Genomic DNA, 23,194 nt, shown 5'->3' on the forward strand with positions numbered 1-23,194 from the left:
AACTCGGCCTCCAGTCCCCTCAATTGGATTATCATGCCTTTCACAGTTAGTACTACTGTCAATCTTATGGTCCTAACCCAACTACTTTTTCTTATCTCACTGCCTACTGATCCTTGACGACAAAACCTCAACCTGACTCCTCTCTCCACCTCTCTCTGCTTTAGTGATAGACATTTTACTGGGAGACCCTGTTTGCGGACCCTCCATTGCTCCCTGTCCTTATTGCCCCACTACTCAGAGCTGGAGTGACCTTTCTTAGTTTGGCTTCAACTCGCCCATTGATTGCTGATAATTTTGCTGTCTCCTGGCTTTTCAAGTTCAGATCAAGTTTATTGTCATCTGATTGCACAACTGGACGAAACTGCTTTCTTCAGTCCTCGGTGCAAAACTATTTTCTTTAAATTTAAAATTTAGGCATTCAGCACAATAACAGGCCATTTTGGCCCACGAACCCATGCCACCCAATTAACCTACACCTCTGGTGTGTTTCGAATCGTGGGAGGAAACTGGGGCCCCTGGAGTTAGCCCACGCAGACATGGGGGAAAATGTACAAACTTTTGACAGACAGCGCGGGATTTGAACCCTGGTCCTGATCGCTGGTGCTGTAGAGGTGTTGCACTAACTGCTCTGTCAACCATCTTTATTATTTTCCTTCTATATTTGTGATAGTACAGATCTATCACCAATATACATAGTGTATATAGTTACTGTATCTAGACTGTGCTTACAGCGATTGGCTGAGAGCTAAGCCATGCCTATTGTCTGGGCCTTAAAGGGTTGTGTCCCTAGCCAGGTCGGATCATTCCGGATTGGTCGGCTACCTGTGAAGAGCTCCTGTCTTTTGCTAATAAAAGCCTTGGTTTGGATCACAAGTCTTTGGTTCTTTCGACGAGCTCTACAATATTATCTTCTGTTCCTGGCCTAGAATTAGACTCTCTTCCCGGCAGTGAGGTGCAAGGTAGAATGTCCTTCACTGTTCGAGGCACATGTTAGCTTGGATCTGATGCTTCATGGTGACTTCCAGCAGAGGGCTCTTGAAGACCATGTATGTTGGCTTGCCATAAACTGTTTGCTAATAGAGATTTTACAGATGCTAAGCAATTTCTTGTTGACTACATTGTGGTTTTGTGGCCAAAAATGAAAATGTTTGAAAATTTGAAAAGAGCACCTAGGTTACATTTTAAATTTTACCAACCTCAGTTTTGTATGATTGAGACCTAACTAGTAATTCAGTATATTATTTTTCTCTAACAGTGTAAATGGACTTAGATCTGGGTTCAGAGAAATGTCTCCAGAAATGAGAAGAACTGTGCTGAGAGAGTGGATCTTTAATTACCTGAACACCACAGGTATGCTGAAAAGCCAATTGCAATTAACCAGCATATAGCAAATAATTCTCAAAGTAAAGTTTGCCATCATACTTGAAACATTGAATTTCTTTTGGGAAAAAAAGTAGGTTGAGTATGTTTATCGGACCAATATTTTCATGCTCCTGAAAATAATGTTTGGATATTTTTATACATGTTTTCTTTTAGTAGGACAAGTGTTCATATCAAATTTCATTGATAAATGTTAAACATTAATCAGATAAACATTACTGCTAATATTTAAAATAAATTACCCTGGAATTATCTCACTAATAAATTATGAAAAACAGAATGTAGCTCAACTTTATCTTTCTGAGGCAGACTCACCCTTTCCAAGTTGTATCTCCCAATCTTTATTTCTTTTGAAATTGAACAATTTTCATCCAGCCATTGAAGTTCACCAATTGAAATTTAACTCATTAATAATTTCCTGACACGTGTACATTTGGAAATCAGCTGATATCAAATACGAAATGTCTTTCATCAAGAGGACCTCCTGCCTCGTGTAGTCTTGTCTGCATCTGAATCCAGACTCAATTGTCATTTATTTTGTGACTGTCTCCAAAAAGTACAAATTGAAGGAAAATTAGACAGCATTGCTAACAGAATAAAATGATTATCCAAACATTAGTTTTCATTAAACATATTAAAACAGAATATTAACAAATATTAATTGTTGATGTTAGCTCTTTTAATCTTTATTGAGAACTTTAATGAATTAGTACTTTTATCTCCTTGCTTAACATAAGCTTAGATGCTAAAGTCTCGTTTTCTGTGATTCGAGTACTTCAAAAGTAACCATATGCTTTCTGCTTTTCCTCAGCATTTGCTCTTGATTGTTATGAAAACAGAAGCTTTGTTTTATTCATGAAGAGTTCATTCTTAAGTGCCAGTCCCTTTTTAACCCTAAAGGATGTATTTGTTCTGGTGCCACCTGACAGTGTCTCCGAGGTAAAAAGTTGAATGATTTTTCTCATGAAACCAGGTGACTATTGTTAGGTCTGCTTTGTTCATGAATGAGTGAGACAAACACCAGGCTGAGTCGAAATCAGGGTTCTTTGTTCTTTATTACCGGATTGTAACACTTGCGACTAAACATGTTAGTCGGAGAATGCATTCTGCCGTTATCAGCAAAATGGTGATTTTTTATACCCTTGGATATGTGCTTAGAACATCATCATATCATTACTTGTCCAATGACTAAAACTGTTGCTATCCTTTCCCTGCTAGCTTCCTGCCTCTCAATCCATCAATGTCTCTCTTATCTTGTAAGTACAAGGATGCATTCACATCTTGTTACAGCCCTGTACATTCCCATCTCATGATGTTTTACCTAACAGGAGTACAAGGACACCTCCCCTTCTTGTTACTGCCCTGTACAGGGTAACTCCCTACACATTCCCATCTCATGATGTTTTACCTTACACTATGAATCTGATTGGCCAGATCAACGTTTATTTACTTGACCTGCCTGAAGCCATTATAATGAAAGTAATAATTTTCCAGTTATGATGAAGGGTCTCCCATTTTGCCTCTCTTCTCGGCCACTTTACTGAACAAGAGTGAATTGGATGAACAAATGATAAGAGTTCTTTCCTTGGCTAGTCAAGCAGTATTGAATTCTTTGTAAAAGTTAGTCAACCCCATTGAGCAGGCCACATAAGTTGCATGTCTGACTCCAAACTCCAAAATCAGATGCTCTGAGCTCTGTTAAGGGAAGGTATCACCTTGTGGACACAGGAAAAGATTCAAAGATGTACTCAGTGCTTCCTTATTGGCTTCTGGGGATCTGTGGCCCATCATTCAAAGTGGAGGAAGAGGATTTGGGATGGTGTAATGAACCTTGAGCCCATGCATTGGGAGCTCACAGATGCTTTGTGGAAGTGGTAGAAGGAGCATTCACCTCATTGGCTACCTCCAAACCAGAGTAAAAGAAAGTCATCCTTGATCCCAAAGAACTACCCAAGGAAAAGGAAAGACAGGTTGTCAGATTGATTGATAGATTGCAAAGCATAGATACATCAGAACAATGGATCTGTAGGAAATGGGGTGACACAATAATTCAGAATTAATGTGAGAGGACCTTTATTAGCCTATATTACATTAGCTTTCTTGTTGTAGAGCATGCTGTTTTGCTTGTAATTTCCATGTGAATGACATGCACATGTTGGCATGATGCAGTATTCACCAAAGATGATCGTGGATGCACTTGTCAGAGATGTGTGCTGAATTAACAGTAACCATGTCACTTTGGGTCAGGACAAACCAAGCATTTATCTACTGGAAGAATCACTTTGCTCATGCATGCATAAATACAAGGCACAGGCACATTATTGTCTCTAACCTGGAGGGTTTCCTGTGAGTGGGTGGATCAAATGATGGATGGGGGAGGTGTGCTCTCTGCACTGCTTTTGAGTGGAAGCTTCCATTCATCCCATTTGATGGCAAAAACAGAGGCTCATTCAGTTATACCTCAATAATAAAAAGCAGAAGGCTCAAAGGCCAGACCAGGCTGTCAAAAGAGAAATGGGGAAAAGGGCTCTGACCTTGAAAGACTATCTTGCTGATGGTCAGGGGGAGTCATTGTAGAGACATAGAGTTGACCAACATGGAGACAGGCCCTTTAGCTCAACTGATCTATGCATAGGCTGCACTCAGAAGCAGAGTATCCCTTCAAATAATGATAAATGGAACCATGACTAATGAACGGGCCTGTAGGTGTTACTCGAGCTGAAATTTAGATTAGCAGAGATGTAAACTGTGACATCCTTAGCTCTGTGCCTTACAATGGGGAAAAACTTGAGACGTGCTTGCATGTAAAACATGCAGAAGTGTTTGGATCCAATTCAGGCTCGATGCACTTTCACTTGAAAATTATAGTAAGCACGGTTCGTTCTGGGTAACAATATATGAGCGGGGCATGTATAAAAGAGCATAATAATCAATCCAACTGCTCGGTTAATTTTTGCCTCTATTGTAGAAAATCTCAGTCACCATTGGTTTTACAAGTGTGTTTAAAAATGTAATAAGGATTAGCACTTGGCATTAAAATGCAAAGGAGCCAAAATAGAGCAAGACGATTGTGGCTTCATACATTTAATGAGGACCTGGTAGGCCAGATTGGAGTCAACTAGCATGTAACCAGTTTAAATTATGGTGATGGGAATGGTGGAGACAATTTCAATCCATATCTCCTCCCATTCCCAACAGACAGGCTAGGTCATAATTGGATCCAATAAAAATATGTTTCATTAAAAGGTGAGCAAAAGACTATCTGTATCCATTAGTCAGAGAAGGATATTTGTTAAAATTAACGGTCACCTTATAAGCTTAAGTGTTTTTGTGTGGCATGCTAATACATCGGCCATATTTTTTTTTCCCCCAAATGCAACAACTCAATAAGAAGAAACACATGTTTGTGATTGAAGTATATTTCCCATAACTTGCTTCACAATATTTACCTTGATGCAATTTTCTTTACAGGTATTAAAGATTGTAGATCCCAGGGAGTTGGCTGATCTGCTAAGGATGCCTGGATTCATTGACGACAATGAAATTCTCCTCAACCTCTTAATCAATATCCAAAGCAAGGAGAATCTAAGTTTACTTGTAACTGAATTCATCACCAAAATCCAAGATGTAAATTGCATATCTTACTTTTGCCTCTTGATTCACAAATAAGCTAAAGACCTTTCCATATTGGGGTCTATTCTGACCATGTGCCTGCAATCTACAATGCCAGAGTACTTAATTTAGCACTAAGTGCCGCTAAAGCAGGAGTACTAGGAAATAATTCAATTAGCTGTTTATCAATACATCTCTGTATAAGACGATGGAGGCCAAATTGGGAGTATTGTGTGCACTTTTGGTCACCTAACTACAGGAAAGATATCAATAAGATAGAAAGAGTGTAGAGAAGATTTACTAGGATGTTGCTCAGACTCCAGGAACTGAGTTACAGGGAAAGCTTAAACAGGTTAAGACTTAGTTCCCTGCAGTATAGTAGAATGAGGGGAGATCTGATAGAGGTATTTAAAATTATGAGGGGGATAAACAGAGTGAATGTAGATCGGCTTTTTCCGCTGAGAGTAGATGAGATATAAACCAGAGGACAAAGGTTAAGAGTGAAAGGGGAGAAGTTTAAGGGGAACATGAGGAGGAACTTCTTCACACAGAGAGTGGTAGGAAAGTGGAACAAGCTGTCAGCTGAGGTGGTGAATGAGGGCTCAATTTTAACATTTAAGAAGAATTTGGAGAAGTATGGAGGGCTAAGGACGGGGTGCAGGTCACTGGGAATAGGCAAAAAAAAGATTTGGCACAGACTAGAAGGGGCCTGTTTATGTGCTGTAGTATTCTATGGGTTCTAAGCTTCCTTTGAAGCCCTTGCAAGCAGAACATCAGGTTCAGGGGCCTTCTTGGCTTTGGCCCCTTTTATTTTCCAGTGCTCAATCTCTCGATTATTATTATTGGGACACTTTTGAAACCTCCCACCATGAAACCAATCCAAAATAATTATTCTGATTTGCTACAATTTCTCTGTTTTTCATGATTAATTCTCCAACATTTTCCCATAAGGAACACCATTTACTTCTGGAACTTTTTAACCCCTTTCAAACCACCGTTAAACTTTTTTATTCAACATTCTAACGTATATGAGTATTCTGTCTTCTCCATCTATAATTTTCATTTTCACTCTGTGCTGGTTTCTACATTTCACAAACCTCTGGCCAATCTCCTCACAACATTGCTTGACTTTTCACGTGATAGTGCCTTTAACTTCTTTACTTAGTTAATTTCCTTACTTAGTTACAAAGATATATTCCAATATCTTTCTGTAGACTTGCATTCTTTATTGGATATACTTTTGCAGAGATTTGTAGAAAACCTAAGCTTTTCTCATTTACCACGTCAACCTGTAATCTATTTTTCCCAGTGTGATAACAAATGTGCTGGAGAAATTCAGCAGGTCACGTTACATCTATAGGAACCAAAAGGTAACCAAAGTTTGAGACCTGAGCCCTTCGTCAAGGTGTCACTACGCTACCATCACGGCGTCTGCAGACTTTCCTGTTTAACATCTATTTTCCCAAGCTCTTTTATCCAACTCACTCCTCTATTTAATGTCGATTCATATCAAATCCACAAGCCCTTCTGCTGAAATTGGGACCATTCAATATTAAGTAGCACTAAAGGTAAAATTTCCCGTCATGGCAACATTGTAAAATTTGTGTGACCTGGTCACTTCTATGATTGGCCACAACAATTTTTTAAATTTTATTTTTCCAAGTACAATATGGAGGTTTTTTTTTTCTGCTGCTTCACAGTTACATTCAGAGAAGGGGACCTACCCAGAATGGGTCTGACAGTGGGGATTGATGGTGGCAGGGTTTAAGGAAATGTAATCGGGATACAATAATGGCATTCCTTCCACATTGTACTCTAAAAGCGACAAATTATCAGACCTCATGGAATTTGCTTTCATTTAAACTTTAAAATTTTTTTAAAACCTTTTCAGGATAATCTAACTGATGTCATAGAGGGGTTGCAACAAGAGTTTCGCAAAAGGATATTTGTAATTAATGATACTGATGTGAAGGAATGGCTCAACGCCACACTAATTCCAGCTCTACCTCTCATCAGCACCACCCTTTTCAATTCTAATTCCAGCCAAAGTCTCCAATGCCTTCTTCTTGAAAAAATGTAAGAACATTTCTAATATATTTGAGATGAAATTAGAATTTGAATTGTTTTTTGCTGAAGTGTAATTTCAGAGACGATTCCCTAACACTATGTAATTCCCATATAAGCAACATATATTCCATTACTAGACTCGTCACATAAATAGAATTTTCTCTATTGCATTGATGTTCCATTTTGTTTCTGCTTTTCCATTTTCTGAATGGTTATTATTGGAAATCACCGAGATCACATTCTGTCCATTTTCAGAATTGTTGATTTGAGACAGCGTTTGAAGGATATGATTCATTTGTATTTTTATGATTAAACATTTTTGAAAAATTCCCCTTTTTTTTCTTTATGAACCGTCCATCAAAATTATACTTCTAAAGATGTTTCGGCCGACAAATTCAAAAAGCTTGCTGACACCGTTTGTAAAAATGCATGTTGGAACAACAACCAGATGGGACTGACACAGGTGTGGAAGCACCCCTCCGCAAAGAGTTTGTGGCTTCTCCAGACAGGGGATAAGAGAAAAATTGAGAAGGGAAAGCATATCAATATTGTATTTTCAGCCCATAGTTGGTTATATGTTGAATCGCAGTGAAGGCTTCCTGATTCTTGCCACTTTGGAACACTATTGTTTGGAAAAAAATGTTGATTGCAGTCTGTATTGTTGGGTCTCCATTCTTCTTAAACAATGTTGAAATTTTCAAGGCTTCTATGGGAAGGTTGGCCTGACAATTCATTGACACTCATAGGGGCAAGAGATATGGTTGTGGTGGAGCAAAGCACTGACTATTTAGGACCCAAACCCATAGATGGAACGCTCACTCGTTTCAGACAATACCGAATGGGTCTTTATGCACCGGTGAAGATGATTCTTCACTTGCTCTGGGATTTCAGAATGCAAAATGATGATGTGCTCCTGAGCAATTATCCTCCCATGGCTCCATATGTCGGGATGATATCCCAGTCTTTCTCAGTTGACATCTGCCTTCTCCATATCTTGCTTGTATTTCAAGATTCTTTTATTGTCATGCAATGAAACAGATAATGTAATATTACATGAAATTTCACTTTGTTCTCTATAAGGCAGACAAAGCATCGCCATTGGCATTGCCTGATGTGCCTTAAAGTAAGAGAAGGAGAAACAAAAGAGAGTCCCTTCAGAGTCACTGAGTGTCCATGGATTCGCCTCCAGCAGCTCCCGCAGCCTTTGCAGCTGGCACAGACCCCTGTTCTGGCTGTTGGCAACTTGAGCTTCAGATCCAAATCTCCCATTATGACCAGGAACCCTTCAGCGCTCAATGCCCCGCAGGAGCCCTTCTTGACCTCAGCACCCTCTCGACTCCTGGTTCTGACATTTGGTCCCCATGAGCTAGTCTCCAGCAGTCTGCAGCCTGTGTGGGTCCTACGGTTGCAAGTTGCCAACCGCCAACAGTCTGCTGGGGTTCTTCAGCTGCTGAGCCCCTCACTGCTCTGCTGCTGTGATCACCAACCTTAAGGGTCATCTATGCTTCTCCTTCACAATGGGGTGTATCCTCCCCACTTCTGGTGCCCTGCGCTAGTCTGCTATATATGCAGCAGATAATGATTCAGTGACTGATTCACCATTTGGAATATCAAAGAGTACATCATCATCAAATATCAATTTACTGCAGATATTGTTGGAATGGTCCATTCCAGGACTCCAAAGTGGGTGATGTTGACCTTTAAGGAGAGGCTTTGGTTGCTGAGTTGTTGGAAAGATGATGTAGCATCAGTAGTCTCGACCTTTCTCGATTCAAGGCACACCTGGCTTCTGGCCTAACATGCTATGGCCCACGAGTGGTGTAGGCCGAAAGTGAGAAGTACACAAGCACGCTGCCACACTAAAAATTAGCACACTAATCTTTACACCTTTGCACTAAGTTGTATTACATCAATCTGGGTGAGAAAGAATCAACTTAGCTGCCAGATTTAATGTTGGTAAATAGATAACTGGAGTAAGTCTTGTATTTATTGCCCATACCTAGTTTCCCTGAAATGTGCGTGTTTGTGTTGTGCATGTTGCTCACACATGCGTTGTTCGTGTGAGGTGTGTACAAAATGAATATTATTGTGTGAAACTTATCTGATATTGCAGTAAGAAATTCACTCCCAGTTAACACACATTGCAGTTGTGTGATTTTATTTTTCACTTTCACCTTCTGTTTATTTTCCTTTAGTGTTGCAACACTGAGCTATTTCAAAGAAAAGCAGAAATACCGTGATCAGAAAATAGTTCATGAAAACTTATTAGCTTATGCAAGAGGTAATTAAAGAAATCTTGACCATTCTTTGTTATTAATTTAATGATGTCTCATTAACTGACTTTTCAAACTGATCCAGAATTGTTCCACTTGCATTTTTTATTCTCTTAACATTTAGCTATAATTACTAGTCTTTTCAGGTTAAAGTGAATGGCAATAAAAGGCACCTCCAAAACGCTATAGGAATTCACGATATGTATTTGAATTCACCGAGATATTCTTTCAAACTGAGCATTACTCTATTATTTACAAAGGTTCTCTGAAGTTTGGGGTTGAAGAACTCAGTGGATCAAGTTGCATTTGTGGAAGGAAAGGAGTGGTTGACGTTTTAGGTCTAGATTCTGGGTGGAATGGAGATACCATCAACAGCAGATTCTGGAATCTGGACCAAACCGAATACAGATACCCCCACTGAAATGTGCCATCTGGTTCAGCCAAATTGTAGCTTAAATACTGCTCCGATTTATTTATTAAATAAATAGTTGTTCTGAAATATTAACTTTGTTTCTTTAATATGCTGCCTGACCTGCTGAGGTTTTTAATCAATAATTTGTTTTATTATATATGAATTAACTCCTTTCTGGATACAAATGTATTAATCATCCAAAATCAGACAATCTCAGGCATATTCAGGCAATAATTAAGCAAATAGGATCATTGAAAGGTAATTGATTGTTCATTGTTTTTTAGCATTTCCTCTTCAATGTTATGAAAACAACAGTTTTATCGAATATCTGAAGAGTTACTTCCAAAATTACTTCAACTTTCTAACTCTGAAGGACACAGTTTCCCTAATTCCTCCTCGTCGGGAAACTGAGGTAAAAGAAAAACAAATTATTTTGTTAAATTTTGTTAAAAGCTCTTTCTGATATTTTTCATATTTTATGTTCTGACACAAATGGCTGTAAGTTTCTTGGGTTTGGGTAAGAGCTTGCCCAGGTGATCATGTAAAGTGTCTTCATATAAAGCACAAATCTGTTATTTTCCTTACAATCTCAGATGTACCAGCTGTCTAAAGAGCATTTTCATTGATAACCTAATTTCTTCTCATTTGAATTTATATCTAATTCTCCATGCTCTCCAAGGCAATTTGCTAAAATGGTATTCAGTATTCTCTCTTTTGAGAAAAGCAGGCTGGCAGACCAAACCAAGATGCTCTCTGATCCTTGGATGAAGTAAGAATCTCAACACCAGCTGATGGTCAGGTTTGCCTCAGGCAGCAAGTTGTTTAAATAGATTCCACAACCCAAAAGATGAGCAAAGGCCACCCATTCTTATTAGGCAGGAGAATACCATGAAAGGTTGAAAATAATTTAGGACCCTATGGATAGGAGCGTGAAACTTGCAATTTCCATCTCAGAGGCAGAAATGTGATCAACGAACCAAAGGTTTACAAATGTTATAATAGTCAAACATTATCCTTAACTGCCAAATATTGTCACTGAAACTGTCTGAGTGTGGTGTAATTTGGGATGGTTATTTTCAAAGCACAATGGAGGATTGTTAAAGGAGCAGCTCAACTTGCTAAACAACCCAATCCTAATTCGAGCAAGACTCCTGTGTCCACTACTGCATAATTTAAGTGTGATTACCACCTCCCTATTACAAAGGTGCAGAAGTTCACCCCTGGACTACTCACTCTGAGGTTAAGTTCAATCCAGTCAATTATCTAGATGATAAAATACACAATAATGATGAATTGACATTTAGAAATATGTCTGTTTACCTCTTCTGATGCAATCACAAAGAAGGCGTGCCAGCTGCTGTACTTTTGAGGTGTCTGAGGAGATTCGATATGTCACCGAAGATTCTCGAAAACTTCCACAGATGTACCGTGGAGAGCAGTCCAGTTGGTTGCATCTCTATCTGGTGTAGAGGCGACAACTCTCAGAACAAGAATGAACTCCAGCGGGTTATTAACTCAGCCTGCCACATCACAGGCTCCGGACTTCACTCCATGAGGCAGTGTCTTAAAAAAAAAAGCAACCTCTATCCTCAAAGACCCCCACCATTTAGGCCATGCTACCATCAGGAAAAGGTGCAGGAGCCTAAAGACGAACACTCAGCAGCACAGAGACAGCTTCTTCCCCGTTCCATCAGATTCCTGAACAATCAATGAACCAAAGACACTGCCTTTTTGTGCACTGTTATTTCTATTTATTTATTTATAGTAATGTTATAAGATAGCGCAAAGCCATCGAATTTCATGACTTGTTCATGACAATAAATTCTGATTCTCCTTGACCCTTCAAGGGAGGACATCTGCTCTTTGCACTGTGTCTGCCCTATATGTTACTCCAGTTCCACTGTTGTTGACTCTAAAGTGACTTAGCAAGCCATATGATAACTGTGAAGTGGATATGGAAAGGTGCACCAAAACTTGAATCCAGATATTCTCATTTCTCAGAATCCTTTCCCAGAACATTTCCACCACTGATCAGCCTGTAGGTTCCTGACTTACCTTTGCATTTCCTCTTCTTGAAAAAGGCATAGCAATATCCATCCTTCAGTCTTTCAGTACCGCACCTATGGCTAAAGAAGCATGTATAAATATACCTGTTGGGACCGTGGCATTTCGTGCCTTGCTTCCCACAAGGTCCTAGGATGTAGTTTGTCAGTCCCTGGGGAATGATCCTCCTTTTTGCAGCTCAAGACTGCCAACACCCCTTCTTTCGTAACATCAATGTTTCAGGACATCATTATTCACTTCCAAGGCCTTCATGACAGTAACTAGAGATGAAAAATATTTAAGTTAACAAAGTGGGTGCTTATTCATTGATTTTTGAATCACCGGATAATAAGACAGAAAGACAGCAGGTAAAGACTAAACTCCTAGAGAAAAACAGATAGAGGGACAAAGGGACTCTTGGGGAATAGAAGAGTAATTGTAGAGAGGATAGGAAAAAAAAGATTGGTGTAGGGCAATACCATGAAATAATGAATATACTTCAACCATGAAAGTAAGAGAGAAATAACTAAACTCCTGTCTCCACTGCACAGAAGGGTGTTCTCGTTGGTGGTAACTCTAGAAACTGTAATGTCAGCATCAGGAACATGGGGTAGGCCACTTAAACTGAGTTAAGGATTGCAATAAATCTGTGAAATTCTCTACTGCAAAGAGCAGTTAAACCTGAATCATTATGGAGTAGTTCAATATGTTTCTGAAGGCTAAAGAGATCAAGGGATATGTGGAGAAAGCAGGAAAGGGATGCTGAATTTGTGTGATCAATCATGAACGTACTGAATGGAAGATTAGGTTCAAAGGGCCTAATATAATTCCCACTCCTGCTTAGAATTGTCTGCAATATTGCAAAGTCTTTCAATCTCCTTGACATGACAGTAGTTCTTTTATCGAATATTTGTGTGTGGTGAGACTTTTATTTCTTTTGATAAGACTGGACAACAATTTTTGCATCCTGGAAAAAAAATTGATGATAGACAACTTCATGCCCAATGCAAAGATGATTTTAGATTTGCTGTATCATGTAGGAAGTTGGAAAAACATTAAATTAACTTTAATTGAATTTACCATGATTAATCGCATAATGATGTTGACACCTTGTTTTAGTTCAACTGATCTAAAAATATTTTGCCTCTGATTTTAATTTATACTCAATATCAGTTGCCCTGATACCACTTTTCCATGGTCCCAAGGTCCTAGTGAAACCTTTCGTCATGTTCGTCAGTCACTGCACCAAGATCAACAGAGAAGACGTCCAAGTACAAATGCAGAAAATGAATTATTAGTGACACGTTGCACTTCATGGTTTTGTCTGCTTGAAGTGGACACAAAATGTCACAGGAGATCACAAAAATAGGTTATATCTAAAAAACTTGTGATTTTCATGATCAGTAGCCCAAAGCCATAAAATTCACCTTAAAAAGTGTTCAGGAAGCAAAATCTTTGTTATCCAGTGTAATGACTGAAACTATTCTCTTGACCCCCTTCCCACTCATTCCAATAGCTGCAACCTAATTTTTTTCTGAAAAAGAAGCTGCTCACTTGTTAATTGATCAATATACTCGAAGTTCACAATGGGATCTACATCAGTTGGAAAGGTGGGCCAAGGAGTGGTAAATGCAGTTTGACAAATGTCACAGGTTGCACTTTGGCAAGTCAAACCAGGATTGTGGATGGTTGCAAAGTTGGAATCTCATGATTCTGCTGTACATGGGATTGAAATGACTACACTCTGTGTCATTCTGGCCACCCAGCTCCAAGATTAACATCAATAAATTGGAAAGGGTGCAGAGAAGATTCACCAGATGTTGCTGTGGCCAGAGAGCCTATGTTATTGGGAGACTTAAGACAGGTTGCGTCCTTACACTGAGTGGTGATCTTGTAGATGTTCATGAAATCATGAGGAGGCTGGACATGAGTTCTCACTGTCTCTTTCCCAAGATAGGTCATTGCGGAAATAAAGGCCATTGGTTAAAGGTGAAAGGGGAGAGAGATAAGAGGGAGCTGAGAGGCAACTTTTTCACTGCACAGTTTAGACTTTCAAAAGATACTTGGACAGATTTATGGACAGGAAGGGCTCAGAGAGAAGGATATGGTTCAAGGGAGGGAAGTTCAGGGGAGACATCAGGCGTATTTTATTTTTATACGCAGAGTTGTGGGTGCCTGGAATATCTTGCCGGGGACTGTGGTGGAGGCTGAAACATTAGGGGCATTTAAGAGGCTCTTAGACAGGCAGATGGAAGAAAGAACAATAGAAGGTTATGGGATAGGGAGGGATAAATATTAATTTTTAAGGAACATGTGGTTTGTCACAGGATCAAGGGCCAAAGAGACTGTACTGTGCTGTAGTGTTCTACGTTCAAAATGCAGAAAAATGGGTCCAGCCAAGTTGGCGTGAATGAGTTGGTCTGGATGATCTTCTGTGTTTTGTGACCCTACATATCTAAACTGAATAACTCAGAAACTGTGGCTTAGAAAACAAATCTTGAGTTCTCTGTCATGTTGTGCAAACCACTAAGCAAAGTTTGAATCAATTTATCAAATTCAATTTATAAAAGATTGTTTTTTTAAACTCCTTGAATACTTTGATAAGGTTGCTCACTTAATGTAGGTCTTTTGAATAAGATCCACCAAATACTTTGATAAACATTTAGAATACTGATCCTAGTTCAAAGCAGGAGAAGGATTTTCCTGATTCCTATCATGGCAGAATTGAACTTCAAGTTTTTGAGCAGACAGGCTGAATTCTTTCCAATTCTCTTTCAAGTAAAATACCAAGGATGATGTATCATGATTATTACAGAAAATCAATCAAAAGCAAAAGATTTTTGGCATGAGTGTTGACCACGCATTTATTTGTTTTGCCTGGTTTACATTCAGTTATTCCTGTAGAATTCAGAAATTCTCCTTTGTGTCTTTTCAGGTGCTGAATAGTATTGATCTCAATGAATTGGCCAACCTACTGAGTACTCCGGGATTCGTTGACGACCAGGATATTTTAACAAAAGTGGTGCTCAGAATTCAACCCCTCCAAAATCTAACGAGGTTTTTAGATGCTTTCGCCAACGCAACCCGAGATGTAAGTTGCCAATGTGATTTCCGTTTCTCAGTTCCCAAAGTGTAGTCCCAAAATGTGCTCAGTGCATCGGAGGATTATTCAAGTATTCTGTACCATTTGAGCGAGTAGCTTGATGATGTCAAAGTGTTTCATTATTGGAACAGTAAAACCATAATAAACAGAGCACGATGTACAGCAAGGAAATTGTAAATATAGTGGACCAAGGAGGTTGTTTAATTTTACTGCTTGTTCATTTCACATTCATCTGCTCTTCCAGTGATTAAACACTGGTGCATGGCAACAATAATCGTTGAAACACCTACATCCCATCCAATGTGTGTTTTCAAATCTTTTGCCTGACTTTGTCATATCTACATTTAGTCTCCATAAGTGATCAGTAATAATAGTGGGTTTACAACTGTACAAGAGAATTCACCAGTGTTGTAAGGATAGGGTTATAGATTACAGTGTAATCTATAAACATCAGTATCCGAGAATGCCAGCTTTATTCTCTCCAAGTCGTACTGTGATGTTCACTGTTGAGGCTAATTGTTTCAGAAATACCAGAGGCCAGGCTGTGGGAATTGATGTAAATGGATAAGTTGTCGAGTATATCGTTTTACAACAAGAACTTTTCATTTTCCTTCTTTTCAGAGGAATCTTTTGGCTGCTGTACTGGAGGGTGTATGGATTTGGTTTACTGAGGGGCTCCCTGAACTCACAGATGCAGAGGTGGATGAATGGCTTAATGTCAGACTGGCCCCATATCTGCCATTTATTACCACACGGCTTTTGGTTTCCAATCGCACCCTCAGTGTCTCCTGCCTTCCCTACAGAAGAATGTATGTATATTTCTAAACTGAATGAAAATATCTAAAATTTCCTGTTAAATTCAGTCATTCAAAGCCACGCAGGACATAGGATAGCACGTCACATTCTATTGGAAAAGACATCACAGCGATGTTCAGCAGCAAAAATAGACATGTAGGTAGAGAACAAAGTACATCACCACACAGGCCCTTTGGCCCACAGCGTTGTGCCAACCCATGTAAAGCTACTCCACAACAATCTAATCCTTCCCTACTGCATACCCATAATCTGCCCTTTTTCTGATATCCATGTGTCTTAGTCATTTAAATGTCTCTATCATGCCAGCTTCCATCATTACCCCCAGCAATGTATTCCAGGCACCAATCACTCTCTCTGACTTCAAATAAAACTTGCTTCTGACAATCTGCTAAATATTCCCCAGCTCAGCTTCGAAGGCATCCACAGAAACATCAGCAATCTCCTGGTTTAGTCTTCTCATAATGTTTCTAAATTCATCCGCAAGAAAATAAAATCAGAAAATGCAGCTAAATTCATTGTCTGTGGAAGGCTGAATAGAATTTATGGTAGTGCGCTTTACAGCTGGGAAAATACACATATTATTCTGACACAAGTTTATTTTTGTCCCCAAAACAACAATTGTGCAAAGTTAATGAATAAATATGAGGCTAATGTTTCCCAAACCACCATTAATATTTTGTTACCGAGTAGTAGTTTATTATTGATTATTACAATTTCATCTGATCTATCCCTCGGACTTACTGCTGCTTGAATTTGGCTCAACATCAATCAATTATTTTCACATTTATTTCCAATATATCCCACACTGGCCCAAGCATGTTGTTGCATTCATAAATTAAATCGTGCTTTCCAATTGTTAAATGCTTGTGTGCATGAATAATTCTACAATTGCTTGCTGTGGGAGCAGTTCAGCACCTCAAAATGAAACAATCTTTTGAGATGAATTTAAGTCCAGGCTTGTTAACTTGCTGTGGTGCACCAGTTCTGTGTGATCAGCATCATGTGTTTCCCCAGTGTGAGTGTATCTCCGTATGTATGTGCACGTCAGTGTGCATTAACATGCAACCATGAATAGCTGTCGATATTCCCACATGTATGAGGGTTTACTTTATCATTTTCCCCACTTGCGCCTGACTTTGTCATATCTACATTTAATTTAGCTGATTCTGTTTTAAGTCCGCTTCACTGCAATTTATTTTGGTCTCGAAAGGAATAATTTATTATTTAATTTTATCTTTAGTGTGAAAGCACTGAATGCTATTTACCCAAAGTTGAGCTCAGAAAAACGGACCGAAATCTACAATGGGATCAGAACTTACCTGCTACAAGGTGAAGTAATTTTTATTGTAAAATTACAAGAGTTGGCTTGCAGTTAATGTGAGTTTTTTAGATGAGAAGAGGGAGTAAGTACGATGGTGCCTGGGCTGCGATAGAATTGCATCATGAGCAGATGACTGATCGATGCAGGTTGCAAGACAACTGCAATGCAGTCTGTGGTCGAATCGTTGGTTGATGCTCCTCGTACAAAGGCTCCTGGTTTGGGGAAATTACATCCCAACAAAGGATACATCTTTAAAGAGGGGAGAAACCTGGGGAAATTGTTCAGCTGCAGATTGAATGGTGGTCATGTTTGAGGAATCCATTTTGTCAAAAAAGATAGTTAAGATAGCAGAATGTTTTAGATTTTCTGTGGTGAATGGTATGGAATATAAAGGGTTGGGACATCTAATTGCATTAATTCACCATGCAGATTCTGTTTGGGGCAGAAAGCTTTTTGAATAGTCAGGTGTTTGGGTGTTCCCAGTTGAAAGTGGAATAAACAACAAATCACTATTTGAATTTATTTAAATCCATTTCCATGCAACGTTAAAAGTTTTGAAATTGACAGAAAGCCTCTCCAGAAAACCTCTTTCCCATGTCGTCATTTTAAATTCTCAACATCTGGAATCGAAGCAGCATTTGTAATAAAAATTCCATTTGAATATTCAATTATCAATTAAAATGTATTCTGAAAATGCGTCTCAAACCATATTTTTATTATTGACAGAGATTTCTCGCTTCCTATTTCTGATCCCTAGTCAAACACGATGTGCAGAAGGCAACTGAACTGGACAGCTATTAAAGAATTATTGATGCTTCCTACCCCAAATGGCTTCCATGACAGTGAAGGGAATGCCAGATGTTAGTGTTATAAAGATAGATAGGCTGGTAAATGAAAGACCTAAGGTCCATTACATTTCATAGGAAGTACCTTCCTATCACTAAAGTGTTTTACCCACTTGGCATTACAGGTCCCAGACCAAAATGTTACAATGCGAGCGATCCAGTCCTGAACTCCACTGCTTGGTTCTCTCAATATCTGGGACTGTATTTGAGTCAAGTACCTCTCTCTGATCTTCAGTCGTTCTCTGATGACGAAACACTGGTAATTACTTCTTTTGTTCGGATTTTTTGGATTAGCATTCATGTCAGTGGAAAGACAAAGTTTTAACTTGGAAATTTGCTTGGCTCTAAACCAGCCGTTTTTACCCTTGGTTTTGGCTATGGCTCATGTGCTCAGGAGAGTTTCTGAGCCCCATTCATATTTACTTGGCTTTTCCTTACTTCTTGCCTACAAATTACATAAAAGAAAAGTAAAAAAATATGATTTCAGTCTATGGCTCCACTTAAATGCACTCTGTTCCTCGATGGGGCCACCGAGTCACCATTGAGAATGGCTGCTCCAAAACAATCCATTGCATGCATAAACGTGGTCCTCTTGAATCCACAAAGCACATGTGCTAATTTATGGGAAGCCCCTTTTTTTGGTCCAGGAAATGCCAGGATGACATTGTAGCCGCTTGCTGGATGATTTGATGTCAGAGAATGATGATTCCCATGTTTGTGCTGGTGTTGCCAAGTGGGTGCAGAGCTGAGCACCAAAATGTTTTATATCTGACATGCTGTCTCCTTCTTGATGGCTGGGTGAATTTAAATTTCATTTCACAAAGCACGTGAGGTAAATATTTCTAATTTCTGTCCACTTCTCAATAGCTTCAAGAGTTTGCAGCAAACCCAAAAACCCTGGAATTTCTGGAAAACGTGACGCTAATGGTTGAAGTCGCAACAGCCTATATTAACCTCCTGGCGAAAAACAATCCAAATTTTAATGCTTCAACGTATGTGTCCACAATTTATATGTGTAGACATTTTGTGTATTTTCAAAACTAATATCTTTCGTGTGCAGTATCACTTCAGGGAAGTGTAGTATAAAAGCTTTTTTAAATTAAGTGGTATTGCAAAAACATCAAATGAAAACTCACTATGGCAGAGGATCCGAAGGAATAGAATTTTTGGGATCAGTCTTCACGGTAGAAGACAATAGCAGCTTACTGGACTCTCAAGAGTTTCTGGGCAGTGATCATGAGAGAGAAGGTACTTGGAAAAATAAATGGACTAAGGGTAGATGAATCTGCTGAACTGAGTGGAATGCACCCTTGAGTTCTGAAGGAGGTTGGTGCAGAGATTGTTGAGGCATTGGTAATCATTTTCCAGGAATCAATGGATTCCAGAGGAATGGAGAATCGTGAATATCACTCCACTGTGTCAGAAGGGAAGGAGAAAGCAGAAAGGAAACTATAGTGATATTAGTCAGACTTCGGTGGTTGGGAAGATGTTGGTATCAATTGTCAAAGTGAAGGTTCTGGTATACCGAGAGGAGCATCTCAAGATGGGTCCAAGTCAGTTTGGTTTCCTTATAAATATTTAATTTGCCAATCCTTGAAGGAAATCTTTATTGGTGATATTGGAAACAATCCTCACGAGAACTGTAGGATGTGGAGAGCTGGAGTAGTGGAAGATTACACTGATACTAACCCTGACTGGCATTCTTTTACAGTGTTCCAAACTCTCTGTTGTGCTTCATTGCCAATACTAATCTACTACAGAACTTGACTGCACAGCAAACATTGGCTTTAATTGGAAGGATCAACAATGTATGTGGGCGTAATGATACAACCAACACATCTACTGATGGTACATTACCTCCCGAGCAGCCAACAGATGAACAAATAAAGGTAAAATATATTTAACGTTGGGTGCTGGTGAGGTCTTCTCTTAGAAAGATAGCTGTCCTCCTGCCAAGATAGAAGTTATAATATACCTTTGTGGTTCTTTCAGCTGGCGATAGTTTTAGTGAGCAAAATCGACAACTTTTCAGTCAGCACTTTGAATACTTTGGGACAAAATGCCATAGGACTATCGTCGTCACAGGTTGACAGTATTGATGAGAACACTCTGCAGCAAGCCCTGCCAACCTTGGGCAACGTCCAAGGCTGGAATATCGGTCAGGCTAATTCCATAGTAAACAATTTGCTGAGAAGCGGTTACCAGGTAAGCAATGAGTCAATCAGTAATAAAAAAAAATTACCAACGGGTGAATAAAGTTAATGAAAGTGTTATCTCCTGTTTCTCTGGAACTGGGCAGCATGGTTTGCCTAGTGATGAGCACAACTCTGTTACAGCACCAGTGACTGGGACCGGTGTTACTCCCTGGATCTCACTCATTTGATTCCATCTGCCCATCAACCCACATACTAATGGGGTCATCTGGTTTCACTGCTCCTCATGCCCCTCTCATCTAGTTCCACCTATCAGCTACCAGCCCTGCTCCTACATTACTTTATTCTGCCTGTCCTCTCTCACCAGTCTCAGTCCTAATGGATTGGACCTGAAAAGTCAACCCTTCTTTTGCCCTCAGAAAAACTGCTTAATCTGCCAATCTTTGTCAATTGCAGATTTGTGAGGTCCTCAGGATTTTTCTTCTACCATTTTCCTACTTCACAGATTCTAATTAACTACCCCACTGTGAAATGATCCTTGTGAAACTTTTTTTAATGCATAGTAATTGATCTTGAAGCCAGATGGAGAAAGGTGAAACCAGCCGCAGTAACAAGAAATAGTTCCACTTTTGACTCACTAACTATTCTCTGGCGTGTGGAATGAGGAGGAACTCGTATTGTTGTGCAATTAACTCTTCCTTTGTCCTTCACTCCACAACTAGGTGAATAACAGAAGTGGTTTGTTGGCTGTGGGAACCCTGGTATCCGGTATTCCCAGTGACGTGTTCGAACGTATTAATCCCACGGTGTTCATTAATTTAATCTCAAATGTGAGATTTGTTCAGAACATTGGACAAGCATCACAATCCATACGAGCGATCTGTGTCCTTCAGGTGCGTGTTGTAATATGTCATTTGTTTCCTACGCTCTATATACTTTAATTATTAATGCTGACATATTCTCATTTTCATCTTCCATTAAATCACATCCTGTTTCATTGTAAATCAGGTGTTAAGGAATGTGAATAACCCAGTGGCAACAGTAAAGACCATTCCATCTGTTCTTGCCTCAGAGGTTCCACCTGTGCTGTTAAATTCCAACCTGAGCCTCGATGATGTAAACAATAAAGAGTGGACTCCTAGTCAGGTAAATTGCCCTGTTGTTTACGAGCACTGACCACGTGTGTCAAGTAAATCAGCTGTCATTGACAAATGTGTATTAATTTAGCAATAGAGAAGCACCAAAGCTGTAAGTGCTGGAGTCTTGCACAAAGAGGTACTGGACGAACTCAGCAGATCAGACAACGTCCACAAGGAGAAATGGTCCATTGATTTGAAACCATTGATGAAATTACTGAAAACTTAGACCATAGCTGCTCCTGGATGCTGTCTGACCTGCTGGTTTCTTCCAACTATTCTTTGTGTACTTATTATTTAAGTGATGTTCTGAATGTCATCCCATTTGTGTGTATTAGTGTGTAAACTGTTCATGAGCCTGTTGCATCAGTTAATAATGTTATTGGTTTTGTTCCACAGTCTGCCGTGTTCTTTCCAAATGTGATCAGAAATGACACCAATTTTGAGACGTGAGCAATTCTTTTTTTCCTTTTGTTATATTTTGACTCTCTGTTGATGTCATCAAGAGTGACATTCAGTTTAGCTTGAGCCTTCGTGCAAGGTTTCTAAAGCAGGCACATTAATTTCAGTGATTTGTGTCGTGGTCAGTTTACATTATTTTTTAAACAGCTGTGAGGGAGGGCTCTTGTTGACTTCTATAGTTGAAATGCATAGAAATTCTGGAGGAACTCAGCAGGTCTCGCAACATCCACAGGGGGTAAATATATACTCTATAGCCAACATTTTGGGTTTGAGTCCTGTTCAAGAAACTGTGTCTGCAGACGTTCGTGTTTTCACCCCCCCCCCCCCCCGCAATTCCCCGCAAAGAACTGAATATTTAGTCCAGATCAAAGACCATGATTGAAGTTGTGAACCGAAATTCAGAACTCTGGTTCTCTCACCACCGATGTTGCCTGGCCTGCTGAGTTCTGACAGATTTTTTTGTTGTTTATTTTATGCTCCAATTTTCGTTTAATGATCACGCTCCAGTTTATCAGCTTCTCTCCTGTTAACCCCTAAAATCTGCACCTTTCTGTTTCATGCTGAAATCTTGAAACCATACAATAAGCTGGATTTAAGTGAGAGTAGGCTACAGCAGAAGGCAGCATTAACTGAAATAATTAAATGCACTTGAACGAACTGGGCCAAGAGGCAGTGAAGTTGAAGACTTTACAGAAATAGAAGAATGTTTGTGTGATGGGGCTTATTCCACAGTTCAGTCCTTCGTAATTGCTGCTCATTCATCGAAATAAAATAATAATGGCACAATTTGGTGCTAGAAGTGCAGTAACATGGATGGAGTTTGCGAAATACTGTGCAGTTTAGTAATTAATAATGCCATGACTTGTTCCAGATTTTCTCCCACTGTCCTGCAAGGCTTTAGTTGTGGTGCAACGAAAACCCTAAGTTTCCCGACATTTCTGAAGCTTGTACAAGAATTGAAGTTGAAAGAGGTTTCACTGGATGAAAGTCAGGTGAGATCATCCACAGAAATGAAATCCTAACCACTCGGTATCATCGAAGGACTAGTTTGAGTACAAATGCAAAACTGTACAATGCATGAGTTATATGCGTATTTTACGAACCAGTCAACCCCCCCCCCCGCACGTTATATGCATGTGCGCACTAGACAAGATTATTTCTACATGTTTAAAGAATGAGCACAATTAATAGCAGGCGTGGGAAAGTCGAATAGGCAAATTATAGCGTGTGTGGGAATATTATAGCAGCATTGAAAGAACATGCACAATTTATAGTGGCTGTGAGAAAGACACAATTTAAAGTGAGCGTTGGAATGTTTCAGTGAGTATAAGAATGTGATAGCGGCAGTGAAAGAATGGACACAATTGTTAGCGGGCATGGGAAATTTTCATCTTGGCTATATCTCTTTATACTGATGTTTTGATATTCCTATCAACAAGCGATTCTGGTTAGGGCCCTGCACCTTATCAATGTTAATTGACCAGATCATCCTGAGGGAGGAGATTAACATATCAAGGTCCTCTCATTTGAAACAACCTTTGAATTAAAATCCTGCTTAACTCTGAAGCCTG

General features: G+C 39.4%; 1 protein-coding gene across 1 annotated transcript in view; it reads left to right on the forward strand.

Annotated features, from left to right (window-relative positions):
• The window catches only part of LOC138746590 (uncharacterized), a 133,601-nt gene that overhangs the window by 103,350 nt on the left and 7,057 nt on the right, over positions 1 to 23,194 (forward strand). Inside the window, exons 52-68 of the mRNA XM_069904881.1 lie at positions 1,256 to 1,350; positions 2,192 to 2,319; positions 4,852 to 5,007; positions 6,884 to 7,068; positions 9,255 to 9,340; positions 10,029 to 10,156; positions 14,723 to 14,878; positions 15,512 to 15,699; positions 16,947 to 17,035; positions 17,998 to 18,131; positions 18,740 to 18,864; positions 19,584 to 19,761; positions 19,865 to 20,077; positions 20,748 to 20,918; positions 21,034 to 21,171; positions 21,561 to 21,610; positions 22,495 to 22,615. Of these exons, the coding sequence (XP_069760982.1) occupies positions 1,256 to 1,350; positions 2,192 to 2,319; positions 4,852 to 5,007; positions 6,884 to 7,068; positions 9,255 to 9,340; positions 10,029 to 10,156; positions 14,723 to 14,878; positions 15,512 to 15,699; positions 16,947 to 17,035; positions 17,998 to 18,131; positions 18,740 to 18,864; positions 19,584 to 19,761; positions 19,865 to 20,077; positions 20,748 to 20,918; positions 21,034 to 21,171; positions 21,561 to 21,610; positions 22,495 to 22,615 (2,341 nt within the window). The remainder of the gene's footprint in view (positions 1 to 1,255; positions 1,351 to 2,191; positions 2,320 to 4,851; positions 5,008 to 6,883; positions 7,069 to 9,254; positions 9,341 to 10,028; positions 10,157 to 14,722; positions 14,879 to 15,511; positions 15,700 to 16,946; positions 17,036 to 17,997; positions 18,132 to 18,739; positions 18,865 to 19,583; positions 19,762 to 19,864; positions 20,078 to 20,747; positions 20,919 to 21,033; positions 21,172 to 21,560; positions 21,611 to 22,494; positions 22,616 to 23,194) is intronic.

This window comes from Narcine bancroftii, chromosome 12 (assembly GCF_036971445.1).
Source record: "Narcine bancroftii isolate sNarBan1 chromosome 12, sNarBan1.hap1, whole genome shotgun sequence".
Classification (NCBI taxonomy): Eukaryota; Metazoa; Chordata; class Chondrichthyes; order Torpediniformes; family Narcinidae; genus Narcine; species Narcine bancroftii.